Below are 18,425 nucleotides of genomic sequence, written 5' to 3' on the forward strand. Positions count from 1 at the left end.
GATATTAAAAACAAAAAGAAAATAATGCATCTGAGACTGAATAAAAACACCATTTACTTTTCCTAGATATTAAAATTATAAAGGCCAAAGTTTCCCAAACTTATTTGACCGACCTTTCTCCTCTACTCCACAACCTCTGCTGTTTTAAGAGGGGGGAAGAGTGGAGCGAAATCACTCTCCTTTCCTCAGCCCAGAAATCTACCCTATTTAAGCAAAGTGACCCCAACTGCAACTAAAGCTACTAAAATGCCCCTGCATTTAATGCCCCTGCTCCAGCATCCCACTATGGGAAAAACTGGTTTAAATCATGTATAAACAAGGAAAATTGTTTCATTGGCATTGGAATAAAAAACAGTGAATAAAATACTGCATATACAGTACAATTATAATTCAGTAATATTTTGTAACTATTAATTACAATGAATTTTGTATAAGCAAAAGTTTAAATGACCACATGCAGACGGAAATGTAGAAATTAGAGTAATTATGTTAAAATAGAAAATAATAAAGCTACTCTGAAAATGTTCCTTGATATACATACATGGGCTGGACTGATAGTACAGCGGGTAGGGTGTTTGCCTTGCACCCGGCCGACCAGGTCAATCCAGGTTTGATTCCTCCACCCCTCTCGAAGAGAGCCCAGCAAGCTACTGAGACTATCTGGTCCGCATGGCAAAGCCTGGCAAGCTACCAGTGACATATTCGATATGCCAAACACAGTAATAAGTCTCACAATGGAGACATTACTGGGCCTGCTGGAGCAAACTGATGAACAATGGGAAGACAGTGACAGTTACATATACATTTAAATACACATAGTGGAGGGCAAGGGAAAGATATGTGCATATCTACTGGTTTTGAAGCCAATCCAGGGTTGCTTAGGGCTTACAACTGGCTCTGCATTCTACTGGCGGGGCTTGGGGAACCATATATGGTGCTGGGGATCAAAGTTGAATCTGACATTTGCAAGTCATTTGCCTTACCCACTATACTCTCTCTCCAACCCCAGGTCTTAAGAAAAGTACTGATTCTGGGGCTGGCATGATAGTACAGCAGGGATGAGGGCATTTGCCTTGCATGCAGCTGACCTTAGTTCGATCCCTGGCATTCCCATATGGTCCACCGAGCACTGCAAAGAGTTTTTCCTGAGTGCAGAACCAAGAGTAATCCCTGAGCATCACCGGTTGTGACTCAAAAAGCCCAAGGGAAAAAAAAAAAGAACTTTCTGATTCTGAAAAACAAATGCCACTTAGTGGAGCGACAGCGGTAGGGCGTTCGCCTTACAAGCGGCCAACATGGCCGACCCGAGTTCGATTCCTCCGCCCCTCTCGGAGAGCCCGGCAAGCTACCGAGAGTATTCGATATGCCAAACACAGTAACAACAAAGTCTCCAATGGAGACGTTACTGGGCCCGCTTGAGCAAATCGACGATCAACGGGAGGGCCTTTACCTTTACCTTACTCAAAAACAAACTGTGAGACCTCTAGCCTAAACTCTCAGGAGACAATACCCAAGCCCAGGCCATAGTTATCCTGCTCGAATTCTTGTTTGAAATCAAAAATGAAAAACTCACGCGAACACTTGGGCTGAAGGTCTGATTTTTTAGGGTACTTCTGTGGCCCTAAAACTGTAATCACATGCTACACAAACACCCACTGTGACAGCATATCTGGCAGAGGCGAGTACAGCAGGAGACAGTCTGCAATGTAGCCCCAGAAGGCGGGCAACTGCGGAAGTGCACAAAGAAGGCGGTAGCTAGTCCTTGTGGTTAGTCGACTTCTGGTTAGGGTTTTCAAACTCTCAACGCCCAGTTTCCTCACAACTGCAGAACAGCCACCCCTGGTGACAAGATGCCTCTCTGTCCTTTCCAAACAGTAACCACCACTGTAGCCAAGCTTCCCATTTCAATGAACAAGAACAGAAACAAATTCTAAAAACTAGATAGTAAACAAAATGTAACTTATTTATTTTTATTGAAAGGGTGGGGAGGGTTTGTACCATACTCAGTGCTGCTCAGGGAATACTCCCAGCTCTGTGCTCAAGGATCACTCCTGGTGGTGCTCAGGTACCAAACGCAGTGTGGGAATTTAAATTAGGGTCAGCTGAGGGTGAGGCAAGTGCTAAACCACTGTACTATCTCTCTGGTGCCAACATGCAATTTATTTTTTACAAAAACTGATGGGGAAACATTTGTGGAATATTTCTAACATAGCACACCATGTAAAAAAAATAATAAGCTCAGAGAGCTCCAGGGTGCTTTTGGAGAGGGGAGGGCCAGTCAACACCCATACACTCCCCACCCAAAAGCCGCTGCCATGGCTCCAGTTGAACTCTATCACCTCAAGACTGAGCCTCATGGAGACCCTAATCTGCTGAAGAACCTAATTTGCTGAAAACTTCAGGTAGACAGGTCCCGACTAAAAACACCTGGCATTCTCGAGGTCGGGATGTATAACAACCCCTCAGCATCCTCTACTTCCAGAAGCCCCAGCAGCCACGTCCACATCCCGCCACAGTTGCTGTGTAAGCTCATCTGCCAGTCTTGTTTCATAGACTCAAGTAAATCTTGAAAGAGATCACTTAGGTACAAAAGTTTCTTAGATACCCATTCCCAGTTGTGACCTCTGGGGTGCTCCCAGAGTGGGGCAGGCCAGCTCCTGCCCAAAGAAAGTTCTGGAAGCCACTCCCACACACCAAAGTATCGCCTAGTCAAACACTTAACTTGGTGGACCTGTCCAGTTACTACTTCTGGATTTAGTAATGGTAAAAGTAAAAGGAGTGGGCATGTGGCCACACTACTTCTCCAATATCTACAACACTGACATCCTAATAGTAGATGGATAGGATGTAATGGAGAAACCAACCAATCTCAACTAACAAAAACATTAACACAGAAGATTAATCTGTAACAAGAGCTTAATTGTCCCTCAGACAAGAACTTAATGTCCCCACACAACAATTTTCACAAATTTTCTTATATGGAAACATTTTATGATCACTGTTGGCCATTTAGGGGTAACAAGCAATATAAAATGAATTATTGTTGGCCCAAATGAAGGATAATAGAGATAAGGGTCAGAAGGATCCTTGCTTATAAGTGAATGAATATGGAGAGTATCATGCTAAGTGAAATTAGTCAGAAAGAGAGGGACAGACACAGAATAAGTGTACTCATTTGTGGAATATAAAGTAACATAGTAGGAGACCAACACCTAAGGATAGTCGAGATAAGTGCCAGGAGGATGGTACCATGGCTTGGAAGCTGGCTTCACATGCTGGGGGAAAAGGCAGCTGGGATAGAGAAGGGACCACTAAGTAAATGATGCTTGGAGGGCTCGCTCGGGATGGCAGAAACATGCTGAAAGTAGACTATAGACCGAACATGATGGTCACTTACTACCTGTATGCAAACTACAACACCCAAAAGGAGAGAGAGAGTAAGAAGGAACATGCCTGCCACAAAGGTGTGTGTGGGGGGTGAATGGGGGACTGGCAGGAGGGATACTGGGAACATTGGTGGTGGAGAATTGGCACTGGCGGAGGGATGGGTATTCAATCATTATATGACTGAAGTGTAAACATGAAAGTTTGTAAGTATGTAACTGTATCTCACATTGATTCATTAAAAGAAAACAAGTATTTTTGGCCTTCTATGGGGGCAGGCTTGACAGGTGGTTGGGAAAATGGAGACAATGGTGGAGGGCAGGTGACAGTGGTGGTGGGATTGGTGTTGGAATATTGAACGCCTGTAACAAATCATCATGAACAACTTTGTAAACCATGGTGTATAAATAAAGTAGGGGAAAACAGTAAGTCTGGATATTTGTTAGCTAAAATGTTTTCTATAATATAAAAATTAGAATTAAATGCTCATGGTCTTAGTGGCAATGTCTGGCCAATCACACTAAATATATGCTCTTATTTCACAGTATTGTTTTAGTAAGTCCACTTAATGTCCTTAATGGGATCCTGAAAATAGATTTTAAGCAAAATGACTTATAATGAAACATTTTTATCAAATTAGCTAACTGATAAGAACAAGTTCCTTACAGTATATTTCTGGTGAAAAAAAAATTTCCATCATTACCAATTTTCTCTAAGCTATCTTTTCCCTCCTTCTAATATTAAACAGTAATTGGTAATCATTTTCTAATCCTCTTACTCCAGTTCAGGGTCACTGGTACTCAGGGTCCATTCTGGAAGTCCATCCAAGGCAGGAATCAATCAAGACAAGGTGCCCCTCCCTTCCACCTAGGGCGGGCACGCCACTCTACTCACACTCAGAATGAGACCTACCAATGAACTTAATCTCTGGAATATGGGAAGAAAATAACATACCCGACAGCAATCAGAGAAAACACAGACACAAGAAAGCTGCAAACTCCACACAGGCATGGGCTCCTGTTTGGAACTGATTGTTTTTTTTTTAATCAACGAACTGATTTTTTCATCAAAGACTACAGGCAGGATGCTGGTGGGTGGGTGGGGTGGGGAGGGGGAAGGGTGCTTACTGCCTGCAATTGGGGTGAAAAATTCCTGCCTGTATCTTGGGAAGAACAGAATCTAAAATTTAAACCAGCCAGAAGGCATGGAGGCATTTGACACCAAATACCCATCTCAGGAGCCTGGAAACCACTGAGATGCAGAATTCTAGGCCCAAGCACCGATGGACCCCTGAAAGGCAACAGATCCGAGGAGCCTGGGGAGGACTGACTTTCCCTTCCCTTAAAGAACCATCCTTTGCTCCAGCCTGAGTCCCCGGGTGGCAGGACTCATTTCCTGCACCGTGCGGAACAGGTGGATGCCAGGTGTAGCTTGAGTTTGGCAGGACACAAGCGCCAGGGACACACCGGGCCATGACTCAGAGGAGACCTTCATTAGTCTAGAATTTCCCAGGAACTTCCCTGGTGACCGAGGTGGGTAGAGAGGGAAGCGGTGTATTTCCTTCTTGAGGCCGCTGTCACCGCCCCCCCCCCCCACTTCACATAAACCACCAGGGATCCCTACCACTCCGTTGGTGTGGGTGGAGTCTATAAAACAGCTCGGAATCAAAGCATATTGTCGGGAGAACTGTTATGCAGGTGGCCACATAGAACATTTCCTTCTTATAGGAGTTTCTCTAAAATGCTCTCCAAAATTTCTCTCAACAGCATTTGAGGATCATCAGACATTCAGGCTAAGGAAATCTCAGGAGGCACTCTAGAACATGGGTGGAAAAATAAAGTCTGAAAGCTCAGGGCAGCCGTAGCAGGTTTCTGTAAGGTTTTATTGGAACACAGCCATGTCCATTGTTCACTTATCGCCCACGGCTGCTTTCATGCTACAACAGAGAATATTGGGCCTGAAATTCACAAGGGCTGAGATATTTACTATCTGGACCTTTACAGAATAAAACACAGCAGCTCCTGACCAAGGACAAGTACAGCAGATCTTTGAATAACCTCATTTTGTTGTTGTTGTTGTTCAATGCTGTTTGATTATAAGGTTGATGAGAAAAAAAAGAAATCCTGGTCAATACTGAACAAAATAACATTAGAGCAACTGGTTTCATTACATGTTGTTTCACTCAAGGCTGCAGTTTCCCAGAGGACTTACGCTAGTTAGTATTTGGCAAAGAACAACAATCAAAGAACAAATTCCGGTCTTTTAAACCACTTATTGGTACATGATAAGTAATGTCACTCACAAAACAGGTTTGATTTAGGATCAAAGGGGAGCAATTATGCAAAAAAAATAAATAAATTGACACGACATTATGATTAGCTGAAACAACTACACTCAAAAGGCCTGGAATAGAAAGTATATCATTCCAGTATATCATTTTGCATTGAACCTAATTTTATTCATTTGCCAGATGAGGATAATAGTACCTGACTCATAGACTCCTGAAAGAATTCAATGAGATTAATAAATAAAATGTTAGCAGTTTGGGGCATTTAATAATCAAGAGGTAAAGGAGTCATTATTATTATGCAATTTAAAATAATTATAATTTGATTTCTTAAAAAGTAATTCTTAAGACCAAGCACCTTCTCTTGGGTTTAGACACTTGACTTTAAAACTGTTTCTTAAAACAGGGGTAAAATGCATCAAGTAGGTTCAGTAGGCAGTAGGCAGTGTTCTGAATTCTTATGTTCAACTCATCTTTGATTTGTTTTGTTCACTGAGGCTCCTAATTTGAAAAACCAAAGGCATGGAAAAGACTTCATTTCATGTGTCATAAAAGGATAACACTGTGGGGGGAATCCCATAAAACAAATAAAGTGATTCCTAAACCACACCTAATTGAGCAATGATTAAGTTTTACGCAAACAAATATCATTCCTCTCTGATAGCATTTTGGACAAGAGTGTAAAAATAAAACTGATAATATAAAAAGGAAAAAAATAATATGGAGTCATCCTGAGTCCAGATAAAAACAAGCCTGGAGACAGTTGAAGGTCAGGTCTCAGGTACGGCCAGGGGCAGCCAACGTGGTTAAGCATGCACAGATGTACCCCAGTTCACCAACAAGAGGAAAGCACAAGTCAAGGGCCGCCCAGCAGTGAAGCAGATTAATACCCTCTGGATGGAACAACTCTACACCAATCAAAACTGCAGTGGCTGAAAGGCTCCCCTGCACAGAGCAGTCCTGCATGGGGACAGAAAGTCCTACCTCTGTGCCTAAGTGTGTTTCCGCATTATTCAGGCACACTGCTCAAGTGCTTCTCGGATCTGTTTGCCAAAGTCAGTTCTGACACAAAGCTTTTTTCTCGACAGAATTTCATTTCCAAATATCATTAACAGTATAAAAAAATTCTACTATATACACTTAAATGGACACTTCTTTATCAAAACAATAAGAATATTATAACAACCAAAAATTTCAAGTATGTACAAAAATTATGTTTTAGGTACGAAAGGTGGGTGCTTTATTATTTGGCTATATAGTTGGCTTTGGGGCTACACCTGATGATTCTTAGGGATTATTCTTGGCTTTGCACTCTGCAATTACTCCTGGCAGTGCTCTGGGGACCATACTGGAATGCTAGGGATTAAATCTGGGTCAGCCAGGCACATGTCAAGTGCCCTAACTGCTATACTATCGTTCCTCCCTTATTTATTTAGAGGTCACAGCTGGTTCCGTGCTCAGAGGTCAATCCTAGCTAGACTCCGGGAACCATATCTAGGCCTGGCAACTGTACTGAAGCTGGTGGCAGGTTAGGAAAATGCCTTAACCACTGTGCCATCTCTTCAGTCCAAAGTTGGCATTTTAAAACAAAACATTCAAACAAATGAAAATGTGAAGAATGATGTCCTGGGACTCTGAGGTGGCTCAGTGGCAAGGGCACTTGCCTTGTAGGAGTAAGATTCATGGTGCTGTCCACATCTGCAGAGTATGATCTCCATGGTTCTACTGTTTGGCACCCCTGGTACCATGAACGTATACAACCTCTGGCACACAGCAGCCTCAGGTATGCAAATACAACAAAGGGGGTAACTCCCTGACAAGTATCACAATTAAAAGCTATGTGAGCCCTGTGGCCAGGTATGTGACCCTCTGGCGAGCAACTGAAGTGTGTGATCCACAGGGATCTCAGGTAAAGAATAAGCCCCTTGGAAAGCATGTGTGCAAGCATAGCTAAAAGTGTGAAACTTCCAGAAACGTATGTGAACATGGCAACTTGTATGTAATGAGTGTTTCCTGGTTAGCACCACAAGCAAGAGTCAGAGCACCATGGCCAAGTACAAACGTAACCCCTTGTACTGTAACAATGGCACCACCAAGAGAGGAGGGAAAACCAGTAGCATGAGATCTTTCTTCTCCTCTCTATTTAATAAAAATGACATGATCAAAAATGCATGACCTATTAGGATGATATCTGAGCATTTATAAGTTATAATATTACACACTAGGACAAAAATGTTAATTAAAAGCCTCTAAGTCCTCATCTCATGATTTTTCTTAAGACAAATTTTCTAAGCTGCCTAAAAATAGTAAGTGTAATTATTAGGCATTCTCAAAATAATAAAACAAAAAAGATTAAAAGATGATACCTGGTGTCCAGCCTTTACTTGCTTCAAAACACTTTCATAGCATACTTCATCCATGTTATTCAGTTGCTGCACCTTAAAGAAAAACAACAAATGAAGCACGTGTAACTGCACACAAAACTTTTCTAATTACAATGCATCTTTAAAAAAACTTTTGAAAGACTAGCTCATCCAATATTTTTGGATCACTAACTTTTTAATTACTTAATTATAATAATTTAAAAAATAATAGAAAACTATATTTAGTTTTTTTTAAGAATAAATTGGAGAAATGAGGTGAGTCATACATGGCAGTGATTGGGGGCTACTACCAGTTCAATGCTCACTCCTGGTAGTACTTTGGGGACCAATAGATAAAAATGAAACTCCTGCATGCAAAGCATGTGTTTTACCCTGTAAGGTAACACTCCAGTCCCACGAGTAACATTTTAGTTCTCTTTTTCCCAGACAAGTTCATTCTCTAGACTACTTTTCATCAATTATTCTCCTATATAATTCACTAGCTACCAGAACTACTGGTAGGACTGAAGCATCATAGCATATAAAACTAAAGTCAAAAGAAACAAATTCTGTCATATTTACGAAGAGGTGCAGATATTCTATTACAAAGTTTAATGCAATATATTTTAACTGTAAGAGTTCCAATATTCTTTAGAATATCTGCAACTTTAGTAACAAGAAATGATTCTTATTTTCCCTGGTAATAATGAGAAAGTTTTCATCCAAAAAGGCAAGGAGAAGGCATATAACACACAAGTTCTCTCTCTACTCAATTTATATTAGAAGTTTGGAGGGCATAAAAATGTCATTTCAGATGCAATTAAATAATTTTTTTTTGTTTAAATTAGGTCAACACTTTAAAACTCTGGAAACTTCTATAACTTTCAGAGACTAAGTGAGAAAACCACAAATAGCTTCTCATTCATGCTTCAAAAATAACTCTCGCAAGGAAACGAATAGACTTTAGTGTATTCTGGGTTAGTTCTGGTCAGTCATTATTTCAAAGTGGATGTGTCAGATACACCATTTTCCCATTTCCTCCATAACAACCAAATTTCATTATGTGTTTCGGAATGAAACTCTGAAAAGCCTACAAGGGATTTGTTTCCAAAAGAAATGACAAATTCTTAAAAGATTAAAAGTGTACTGAATGACCTGCTGGGGAAATATATAAGGGTTACCAAGTGCATATTTCAGCTGAGTATAAAATTAATACTTTAAAATTTTTTTTTATTTTTGAGTCACCATGAGATAGAGTTACAAAGATGATCATGGTCTGGTTTCAGTCATACAATGTTCCAATACCCATCCCCCAACCAATGTACATTTCCCACCACCAATGTCCCCAGTTTCCCTCCCACCATCCTCCTCACAGCCTGTTTCTATGGCAGTCTCTCTCTCTTTCTCTCTCTCTCTCTCTCTCTCTCCCTCCTCCATCCCCCCCACCTGCCCTCCCCATACTGATTATTCCATGTCTGATCAGTTTTTCTAAATCTCGAGATTTTTTATTCCAATCCTTTAAATATTTAATAGAGTGAAGCAATATCTATATTTTCTGATATAAAAGTATTCCCTTTCTTGGGAGCAAACACTTTGTACTTTTGTAGGCCTATTCATATTTTTACATTTAAATTTTCTTAATTCTCTTCACTCTTAATAAGTTTTAAAATTGTAGGTTTTGCCTATTTCATTTGCAAACAGATTTTTTTAAAGCTTCATTTATGACAGGATGATATGATGATTACTACAATAAGATCCAGGTACAAAATAAAATTTAATCCAATATTTTTTAGATGCCAGTGTTGAAAACTTTGTTATGTAAATAAGAAAAGGCAGTATACTACATTGTATTACATTATTTGAATTTCTTGACTGACATAGGTTAAAATCTTATAGCAATCAATCCTGACACTTTTACTGATTTATTTTCTAGTAATTCCAATTCTCCATTTCTTTAAGTTTAACTGGCGCAAGCAATATGAAATATATTTGTTCTATGCTTGCCAAGGGAACAGGTTGGGAGTAGAAGTGAATCTGGGGACACTGGTGGAGGGAAAGGGACACTGGTGATAGGATTGGTGTTGGAACAGTGAATACCTGAAACAATTCTACTAAGAACGACTTTGTGAATCATGGTGTCTTGATAGAAATTGAAAGAAAAAAAACTTTTAATAAATTTCTAACATAAAAAAATTGTAACAGCTTATCAGCTAACATTTATTTTACCATTATAATATTGAGATATTTAGTGAAAAATAATTTTAATCAGATTTAAGTGACTCATCCATTTGTAGGATGAAAAAATAGTTTAAGATGACTGACATACATTTGAAAGATATTTTATTTTTGTATCTTTCTGTGATAATCATTTGTGATAGTTTAAATTATAAAGCTGAAAGAATAATACAAAGACATAAACAGGTCTATCACTGTTTTAATGATATATTAAAAAACTATAAATTCATGTATATTATGACATGACTAAAGAACAAGTGACAAGTAATACTGAAAAGCACTTGAGGCAAATTTAAAATATGCATATCATGTGGGGCTAAAGCTATAGTCCAGTGGGGTAGGGCATTTGCCTTGCATGCAGCGCACTTGAGCTCAATCCCATTGTCTCCTAAGGTTCCCTGTGTCTGGTAGGAAGGATCCCTGAGCTCAGAGCCAGGTCTAAGCCCTGGGCACAGCTGGGTGTGGTCCCAAAAGCAAACAAACAAAACACTATTTGTTTCACACAGAAACACACAGAAACACACACACACACAGACACACAAATAAATAAAAAAGAAAGAAAATAATGGCAGGGATGTGGCTCAGGAGGGAAAGCACATGCCTTCTACTACTCAGGCCCTAGGTTCTCAGCTGGATGGTTCCCCCGAGCAACACCCGGGTGTCACAACAACTGAAAATTAGATAAACTAATTTCATTACAGTCTTATCAAAATGTTTAAAAAATATGCATGCCTAGACATATAGACTTAATGAAGTTTATGTGACAATTACAAAAGACTGGAATAGAGACCCTTTTAAACATTTAATACAATAACATTTTTAGCTGCATATAAACTATTATATTTTAATATTGCATAAAATATACTATAGGTTAAAAGAGACATTCTTTCACACTGAACTTTTATTAATATATTAATAACTTTGTGAAACTTACAACATCTACGATTACAAAGTATGCACTGATAATAGCAGTGAAAAACACGAAAGCAACTTTTAGAAGAACATGCTTCTCTAGAAGCATAAAAAACTATAAAAACCAGCTCCAGGAAGAGAACAGTGCAGTCTCCTGCCCCCGCGCCTGGCTGTTCTCGCCAGGGCCCCTTGGAGGGGAGCGGGTTGAGCTTTCCTCCCTGCCCCGACCAGGGCTCCAGCAGCCAAAGACCTCCAGGACCAGCCGCCACCATGCTGAGACCACTCTCCGCACACCTGAAGGTACCGGTAGAGGAACAAAGGCAAACGGGTCCCGGGGATGAGATTCCCCAAGCCTACTTGGATCAGGGCTGAGCATCCTCCACCCAGATCCTCCGAATTCCAGTAGGCGGGGGTCACACCCACCAACTGGCCCCCTGGCGCCGTGTAATCCCATCAATGGCCAAGACTCAGAGACTATAAAAACCAACTCCCGGACATCCTATTATGACATCTTATTATCTCATTCCTACTTTGGACAAACTGGCAGGCTACCGAATGTAACCTGCCCACACAGCAGAGTCTGGCAAACTCCCCGTGGGGTACCCAATATGCCAAATACCACTAACAATGATGGGTCTCATTCTCCTAAAGAGCCCTGAATATAGCACTTTCTTAAAAAATCTCAGGGCGTGGATGAAGGAGACATTACTGGGGCCTGCTCGAGGCAATCGACAAATAACAGGATGGTCGTGATTCGTCGTGATTCGCTTCTCTAGAGCATTTTGCTGAGGAAATGTACCTGATTTTTGGCTTGAATGTTCTATCTCTAATGCTACTGAAATGGTCTCCTGGAGTTTGGGGAATCCCAAACAAATATTGAACAATTCATCAACAAAAATAATTTTTACAAGAAAAGTAATATTACAAAAATGAATATTTACCTTATTTGCACTTTTAACTCCCAAAAACGTCTGTCCAAGAGGAACGGGTCGAAAACGGCCATCAAAGTAGAAGAGTCCAATGAAGGGATTAACATGTAAAAACTGTGCAACATCGAGGTAGTTGGGTAAGGTAGCAGAAAGGCCAAGAATCCTTATCATACTCTGTGTGGATTCAACCTATATGGAATATTTTTGTTATTGAACAAGATAAATTCAACCACTGGTTTTCTAAATTTAAAGTAAGTTTTAGAAAATACAAACTATATTGATACAAAAAGGAAATCCACAAATAAAAACAGAACAATTCATATATAAAAAACAGAAAATATGAATGAAAATGCCTTAACCTGAGATTATCATATACTATAAGCATCTGTCCAGCAACAAAAGACTGTCACTGTCCTGTCACTGTCCTCCCGTTGTTCATCAATTTGCTCTAGCGGGCCCAGTAACGTCTCCATCGTGAAACTTTGTTGTTACTGTGTTTTGCATATCGAATATGCCATGGGTAGCTTGCCAGGCTTTGCCGTGCCAGCGAGATACTCTTGGTAGCTTGCCAGGCTTTCCAAGAGGGGCAGAGGAATCAAACTTGGGTTGGCCATGTTGGATGCTTGCAAGGCAAACACCTTACCTGCTGTGCTATCGCTCCAGACTGGTTGAAGAAAAAGATCTGCTTCATTAAATTTACAATCCATTGGGATTCAAAAAAGGATTATACACACACAGAAACAAATTTTAAAAATGGTGAAGTTTCAAAATATACTTTTGCATTTAAAACAAACAGTTACCTCTGAGTGATATTATCTAGAAATTATTTGACAAGTCCTTTAAGTCATACTTTGTTCATTCAGAGTTAAATTCATGAGCTTTCAGTATTTAATAAATCTACTTCACAAAACCAGTAAGGTGTCTTCTGACTGGATATTCATTTTCACTAGCAAAGTTCCTAGAACAAGGTAAATCACAATGGAGAGAAAAGACAAAAATGCTGTTTCTTGAGAATGGAGTAAAGATAGAATTCAAAGTAAAATCATAGAGGATTTTGTCAATTATTGCAATAGAAGTGAAGAGACAGTTATATACTGTGTACCTAAAGCTATTCTGAGTGGCACCAGGTAATTGTAATCAACAAAATTTTACTCTCAGAAGATGACTTTTTATCGGAAAAAAGAATTAATAAGCAAATAAATTGGGTAATGTCAGGTATTACTGTTAGTAAATGCCATAAGTAAAGTAAATGGGACAAGTAAACAGAAGGCAACATGGGAGGCATCCTACTTTTGGTGGCAGATTAAAAAAACTGCTACTTAGTAACTATTGGATCAATGAGGAAATCAAAGATATTCCTGGAAACAAATGAAAATAAAGATAAGAGAGATCGGGAGATATGGGATAGTGAGAATTTCTTAGAAGGAGCTCATAGCAATACAGATCAAAATTAGAAACAGTAAAAATTTTCATCTAATTTTATAACAAAATAAAATAAATCAAGAAAAAAAAAGAATCCTAAAGACAGCAGAAAGGTGGAAGTAACAAAGAATTGGAGGTGAATAAAGTCTACCCTCAAATAAAAGCCTAGAACACGATGGTTTTAATCATAAATTCTACCAAATCTTCAAAGATAACCTATTATCTATCCCACTCAAGGTCTTCCAAAAATTGAAGAGAAATGGCTAGAAAAGATAAGAACATCCCAAAATATAAACTACAGATCAAATATCCCTGCTGAACATAGATACATAGACTCTCAAAAAAGAAAATACATTATTGGTGGGAGTATAAACTATTTCAACTTCTTTTAAAAAATAGTTTTTAAATTTGTCAAAATATTAAGAACAGATCTACCATCTAATTTAACAGTTCCATTTTCAGATATCTAATCAAAGAATAAAAAAAAGTCCATTAATTCAAAACTACAGACATATACCTATGTTGTTTGTAGCCATTGTAGCACTGCTTACAATAGCCAGGATACTGAAAAACACCAACATCTGATGTGAGTAATGACGATGTGGTCTCTATATGAAATAAAATACTACCCAGCTATTATAAAAACATAAACCTTGTCTTTTATAATGTAGTATTGTAGCATTGTCCTTCCATTGTTCATCAATTTGCTTGAGTGGACACAGTAAAGTCTCCATTGTGAGACTTCCTGCTACTGTATTTGGCATATCGAATAAGTCACGGGGAGCTTTCCAGGCTTTGCCGTGCAGGCGAGACACTCTCAGTAGCTTGCCAGGCTCTCTGAGAGGGGCGGAGGAATCAAACCCGGCTCGGAGGGGCCGACCGCTTGCAAGGCAAACACCCTACCCACTGTGCTATCACTCCAGCTTTTTATAATAACAAAGATAAAAGTGGAAAAGGTTATGCTAAATAAAATAAGAAGAAAAACAAGTACTGGATGATCTCTTCATATGAAGCAAAGCAAGGAAACAAAGTCAAATGGGAATAAACCTTTGGTCTTTGGATAACTGGACTCATGATGTTGTAGGGAGAGGGTGGGGGAAATTCCAGCAGAGAGGGAGTTCAGTGGACTGTGGTGAAAAAATACTAGTGCTTTGGAGTAGGGCATGATGGCCAAATATATTCAGAAAAGGGGTGAAACTATAAACTTAGTTCTAAAAGACAATTATTATTTGGTATTAATATTGTTACCACCTTTAACAAAAGATTTGTCTTTCATCATTTTCAAATTTCTCTTAAAGAGAAACCAAGGGCAGAGGGGAGTAAAGGCAGACAGAAAGTAACAGGTACAGGATGTAAGGGCCTTGGATATATTGGCAGTAGAGAGGTGTGGTACATCTATGTATCTGAACCACAGAACCAACAACATTGAGAGCACGAGATCCAAACTACAAAAACCAAACAAAGAAAATGTCAAGGAGATAGGCTCGTGGGTGGGAGGGAAACTGGGGATGTTGGTGGAGAGAAATTGACTCTGGTGATGGGATTGATGTTCAAATATTATATGCCTGAAACTCAACTATGAGTAACTTGATAAATCATAGTGCCTTAACACTGTCCTCCCGTTGCTCATCAAATTGCTCGAACGGGCCCAGCAACGTCTCTATTGTGAGACTTGTTGGTACTGTGTTTGGCATATTGAATATGTCACGGGGAGCTTGCCAGGCTTTGCTGTGCAGGTGGAATACTCTCGGTAGCTTGCTGGGCTCTCCGAGAGGGGCAGAGGAATCGAACTCGGGTCGGCCAGGCTGGAAGCGCACAAGGCAAACGCTCTATTGCTGTGCTATCATTCCAGCCCAGCGCCTTAATACAAAAATTAAAAATATAATAAAAAAGTTCCTCTTAAGATTGTCATGTGTTCTGTGAAATTAGTCCTTTATCCAATCTTAAACTTCAAATCCTGAAGAGAAATACAATTTTCAGATCCTGACTGAAAATATCAGAATCGCTTCTTACATTAAGAATTCTGAAGTGTGTGCCATCTGCTGGGGATATATGGTAATCACAAAACAAGTAGAATAACTGTTATATGCCAAAAATTAGGATGACAGGGATGGTATAATGCAAATATGCAAACAATCACATAAATACTTATGATATGAAAATGAAGATACACAGAGGTTTAAATATAAAGATATAATTATAGCAATATGTACAACTAAAGAAAGGCAATAGTAGCTGTTTAAAATATACAAAGGCATTACAAAGAAAATACAAAAAATATATAATTCATTTTGAGTGGTGAATTAGAAAGTACTTCATACAACAAATAAAATTTGGTATGCTTATAAAATACAGGTTTGGAGCAAATGGAATGAGGACTGACAGAAAAATAATCTCACAACCAACGATATATTTTTTGAACAGTGAGATTTGTCTCATTTCTAAAAGAGGTTAGTTTTTTTGGCAAAAAAAGGAGAGAAGGAATAAATAGTTTTGTGCAACTACAGAGCATGTAGAAATCAAAATTATACAGCTAAATCAGGATTTATAGCTGGGTTTTCGTTTTTGTTTTGGGGCCACACCTGGCTGTACTCAGTACTTACTCCTAGCTCTGTGCTCAGAGATCTCAAATATCCTACCCACTGAACAATCCCTCAGGCCTCTTCCCTCAAGACCCTAGGGCTTCAATAATTCTTATTCAACTGAGAAATTCATCATTTTTCTTAAGATAATGAAGTACAATTTGTCAAAGATTTAAGAGTATAGAAGTAATAAACTATTAACTGAAATTTGATTATATTATGAAAAACTCAATATAACAATAGAAATAATATATATGTGTATATTATACACAGCATATTTCTGTAATATCTATTAAGATATACATTACCATAGTTATCCTATCTGCAGTTTCTCTTTCCAGCAGCAGGCTGCAATCTATCAATCAATTTTCTCCCTCAACTGGGCATGTCCAGGAAAGAAAGATGTCCTGGTTAAATTTCCCTGTAAACATGCTAATGACAGACTTCCTGGCAAACGTCCTAATGATATTTCCTTGACCTCTAATGTTCTGGAGTTGCAGGAAAGTCCTTATCTTTGAAACGCTTTTAGCTGAACCATGCTCTCTCTAGGTAGCTCACTGCAAATAAAGTTGGATGGATTGATGTGACACGGATCACTGAAAGAGACCACTACGCTGTGTTAGTAGCAGGCGATAAAACATGCTCTCTTTCGTGTAAAAAAAAAAAGGTGTATAAATGATGCCTTGAAAGCTTCTTTTTGAGAAATCATGTGTAAAATCTGGCCAGAACACATGCAGGTGACAGGAGAGGACTCAGAAAGCAGTAATGGCACTTTCAGGTTTTTCATGCTGTCTTTTGTTTTCTGTCTTACACCATCTGCATCCTTAAAATTATCCTTAATTTAATGTTGATGAAAAGTTTTTCTTTTTTGTATCTCCTTAGAATGTTCTACCTTGATATTTATATGAGTGTATGCAAATATTTAAAATTTATGTGGTTTAAAAAGTGAAGAAGTGAACATGGGGTTGGAGAGCTGGAAGAAGGTTTAAGGCACTTGCCCAGCACGGAGCTGACCCTAGTTCAATCGCTGGCACCACATATTGTTCCCAAAGCACTGCCATGAGTGATCCTAGCCTAAGCACAAACACAGGTGTAAGTTCTGAGCCCCTGGGTATGGTCCCAAAACAAAGGCAAACAAAAACAGAATTGGACTCATTCCTCCAAAGAAGTTTATCAACAACTTCCTCTTACCTGGCGTAAAGTACGAGCGACAATGCTCTCTAATACTGGGCCTCTGTCTTCATGCAGCAAGTGAACTTCGTCAAGGATAAGAAGCTTTACAATCTGGGAAAGAGCTACATCCCCAACACTTTTCCTTGTCACTACATCCCATTTTTCTGGTGTGGTCACAAGCATCTATAAGGTAAGGAAAGATAATCAAATTATACAGGGCAGCATTCACAAATACTCTGAGCTTACGCATTAATGATGTCATTAAAAAGAAACATATCTGGCCACAAATCACTCAAAGAATCTTTAAAAATATTCCAAAGGACACTTAATTCACTGTAGACAACAGACATTAAGAATTTTTTTAAATCCCATTAAGCAGTTCTTCAGAAATTATTGATTGTAATATGTGAGTAAATTATAGAATGAAATTTATCTAAAAAATATACAAGGTTTTTCAAAAGCATTTTATGATATAATAACATGATATTACTGGGGTCCGGTAAAAGACTGGTATAGTTCATGCCCTGGGTTCACAGCACTGCACCCCTAATGGTAGTCCCATAACCTCCAGCAGGGCCAGAATGGAGCCCCTCCCCATCGAAAGGTCATGCCTGTAATCACAGGGGATGGACCTGTCCTCTAGGCTCCACACCCTCAGCATGGTTGGGTGTGCCTCTCATTGAAACAAAATTACATTTATCAAAGTACCATACACAGATACTGACCTTTATTCGAAATGGGACAAAGAAGTGAAAAAAAGTATTGAAACAGAATGAAAAAGAAATCAAGAAACTACTCCAGGAATAGCCAACTTTGTCATGTGATCCAAATCTGGACACCAATAGACACAGTTTTTAAAGACGTCCTTCAATTCCAGCTAGTATGTACAGTAAGGTAAGGTAAAGGTAAAGGCCCTCCCGTTGATCGTCGATTTGCTCGAGCGGGCCCAGTAACGTCTCCATCGGAGACTTTGTTGTTACTGTGTCTGGCATATCCAATACTCTCGGTAGCTTGCCGGGCTCTCCGAGAGGGGCGGAGGAATCGAACTCGGGTCGGCCATGTTGGCCGCGTGTAAGGCGAACGCCCTACCCACTGTGCTATCGCAGTATTGCGTACTAAAATTCAACTGTCACAGAAG

General features: G+C 39.3%; 1 protein-coding gene across 1 annotated transcript in view; it reads right to left on the reverse strand.

The window, feature by feature from the left end:
* Positions 1-18,425, reverse strand: part of ASCC3 (activating signal cointegrator 1 complex subunit 3) — a 354,089-nt gene that overhangs the window by 202,784 nt on the left and 132,880 nt on the right. Inside the window, exons 11-13 of the mRNA XM_056125104.1 lie at positions 17,306-17,470; positions 12,123-12,299; positions 8,038-8,109 (exon numbers count right to left, since the gene is read on the reverse strand). Of these exons, the coding sequence (XP_055981079.1) occupies positions 8,038-8,109; positions 12,123-12,299; positions 17,306-17,470 (414 nt within the window). The remainder of the gene's footprint in view (positions 1-8,037; positions 8,110-12,122; positions 12,300-17,305; positions 17,471-18,425) is intronic.

The sequence above is a fragment of the Sorex fumeus genome, unplaced genomic scaffold (assembly GCF_029834395.1).
Source record: "Sorex fumeus unplaced genomic scaffold, SorFum_2.1 ptg000054l, whole genome shotgun sequence".
Taxonomy (NCBI): domain Eukaryota; kingdom Metazoa; phylum Chordata; class Mammalia; order Eulipotyphla; family Soricidae; genus Sorex; species Sorex fumeus.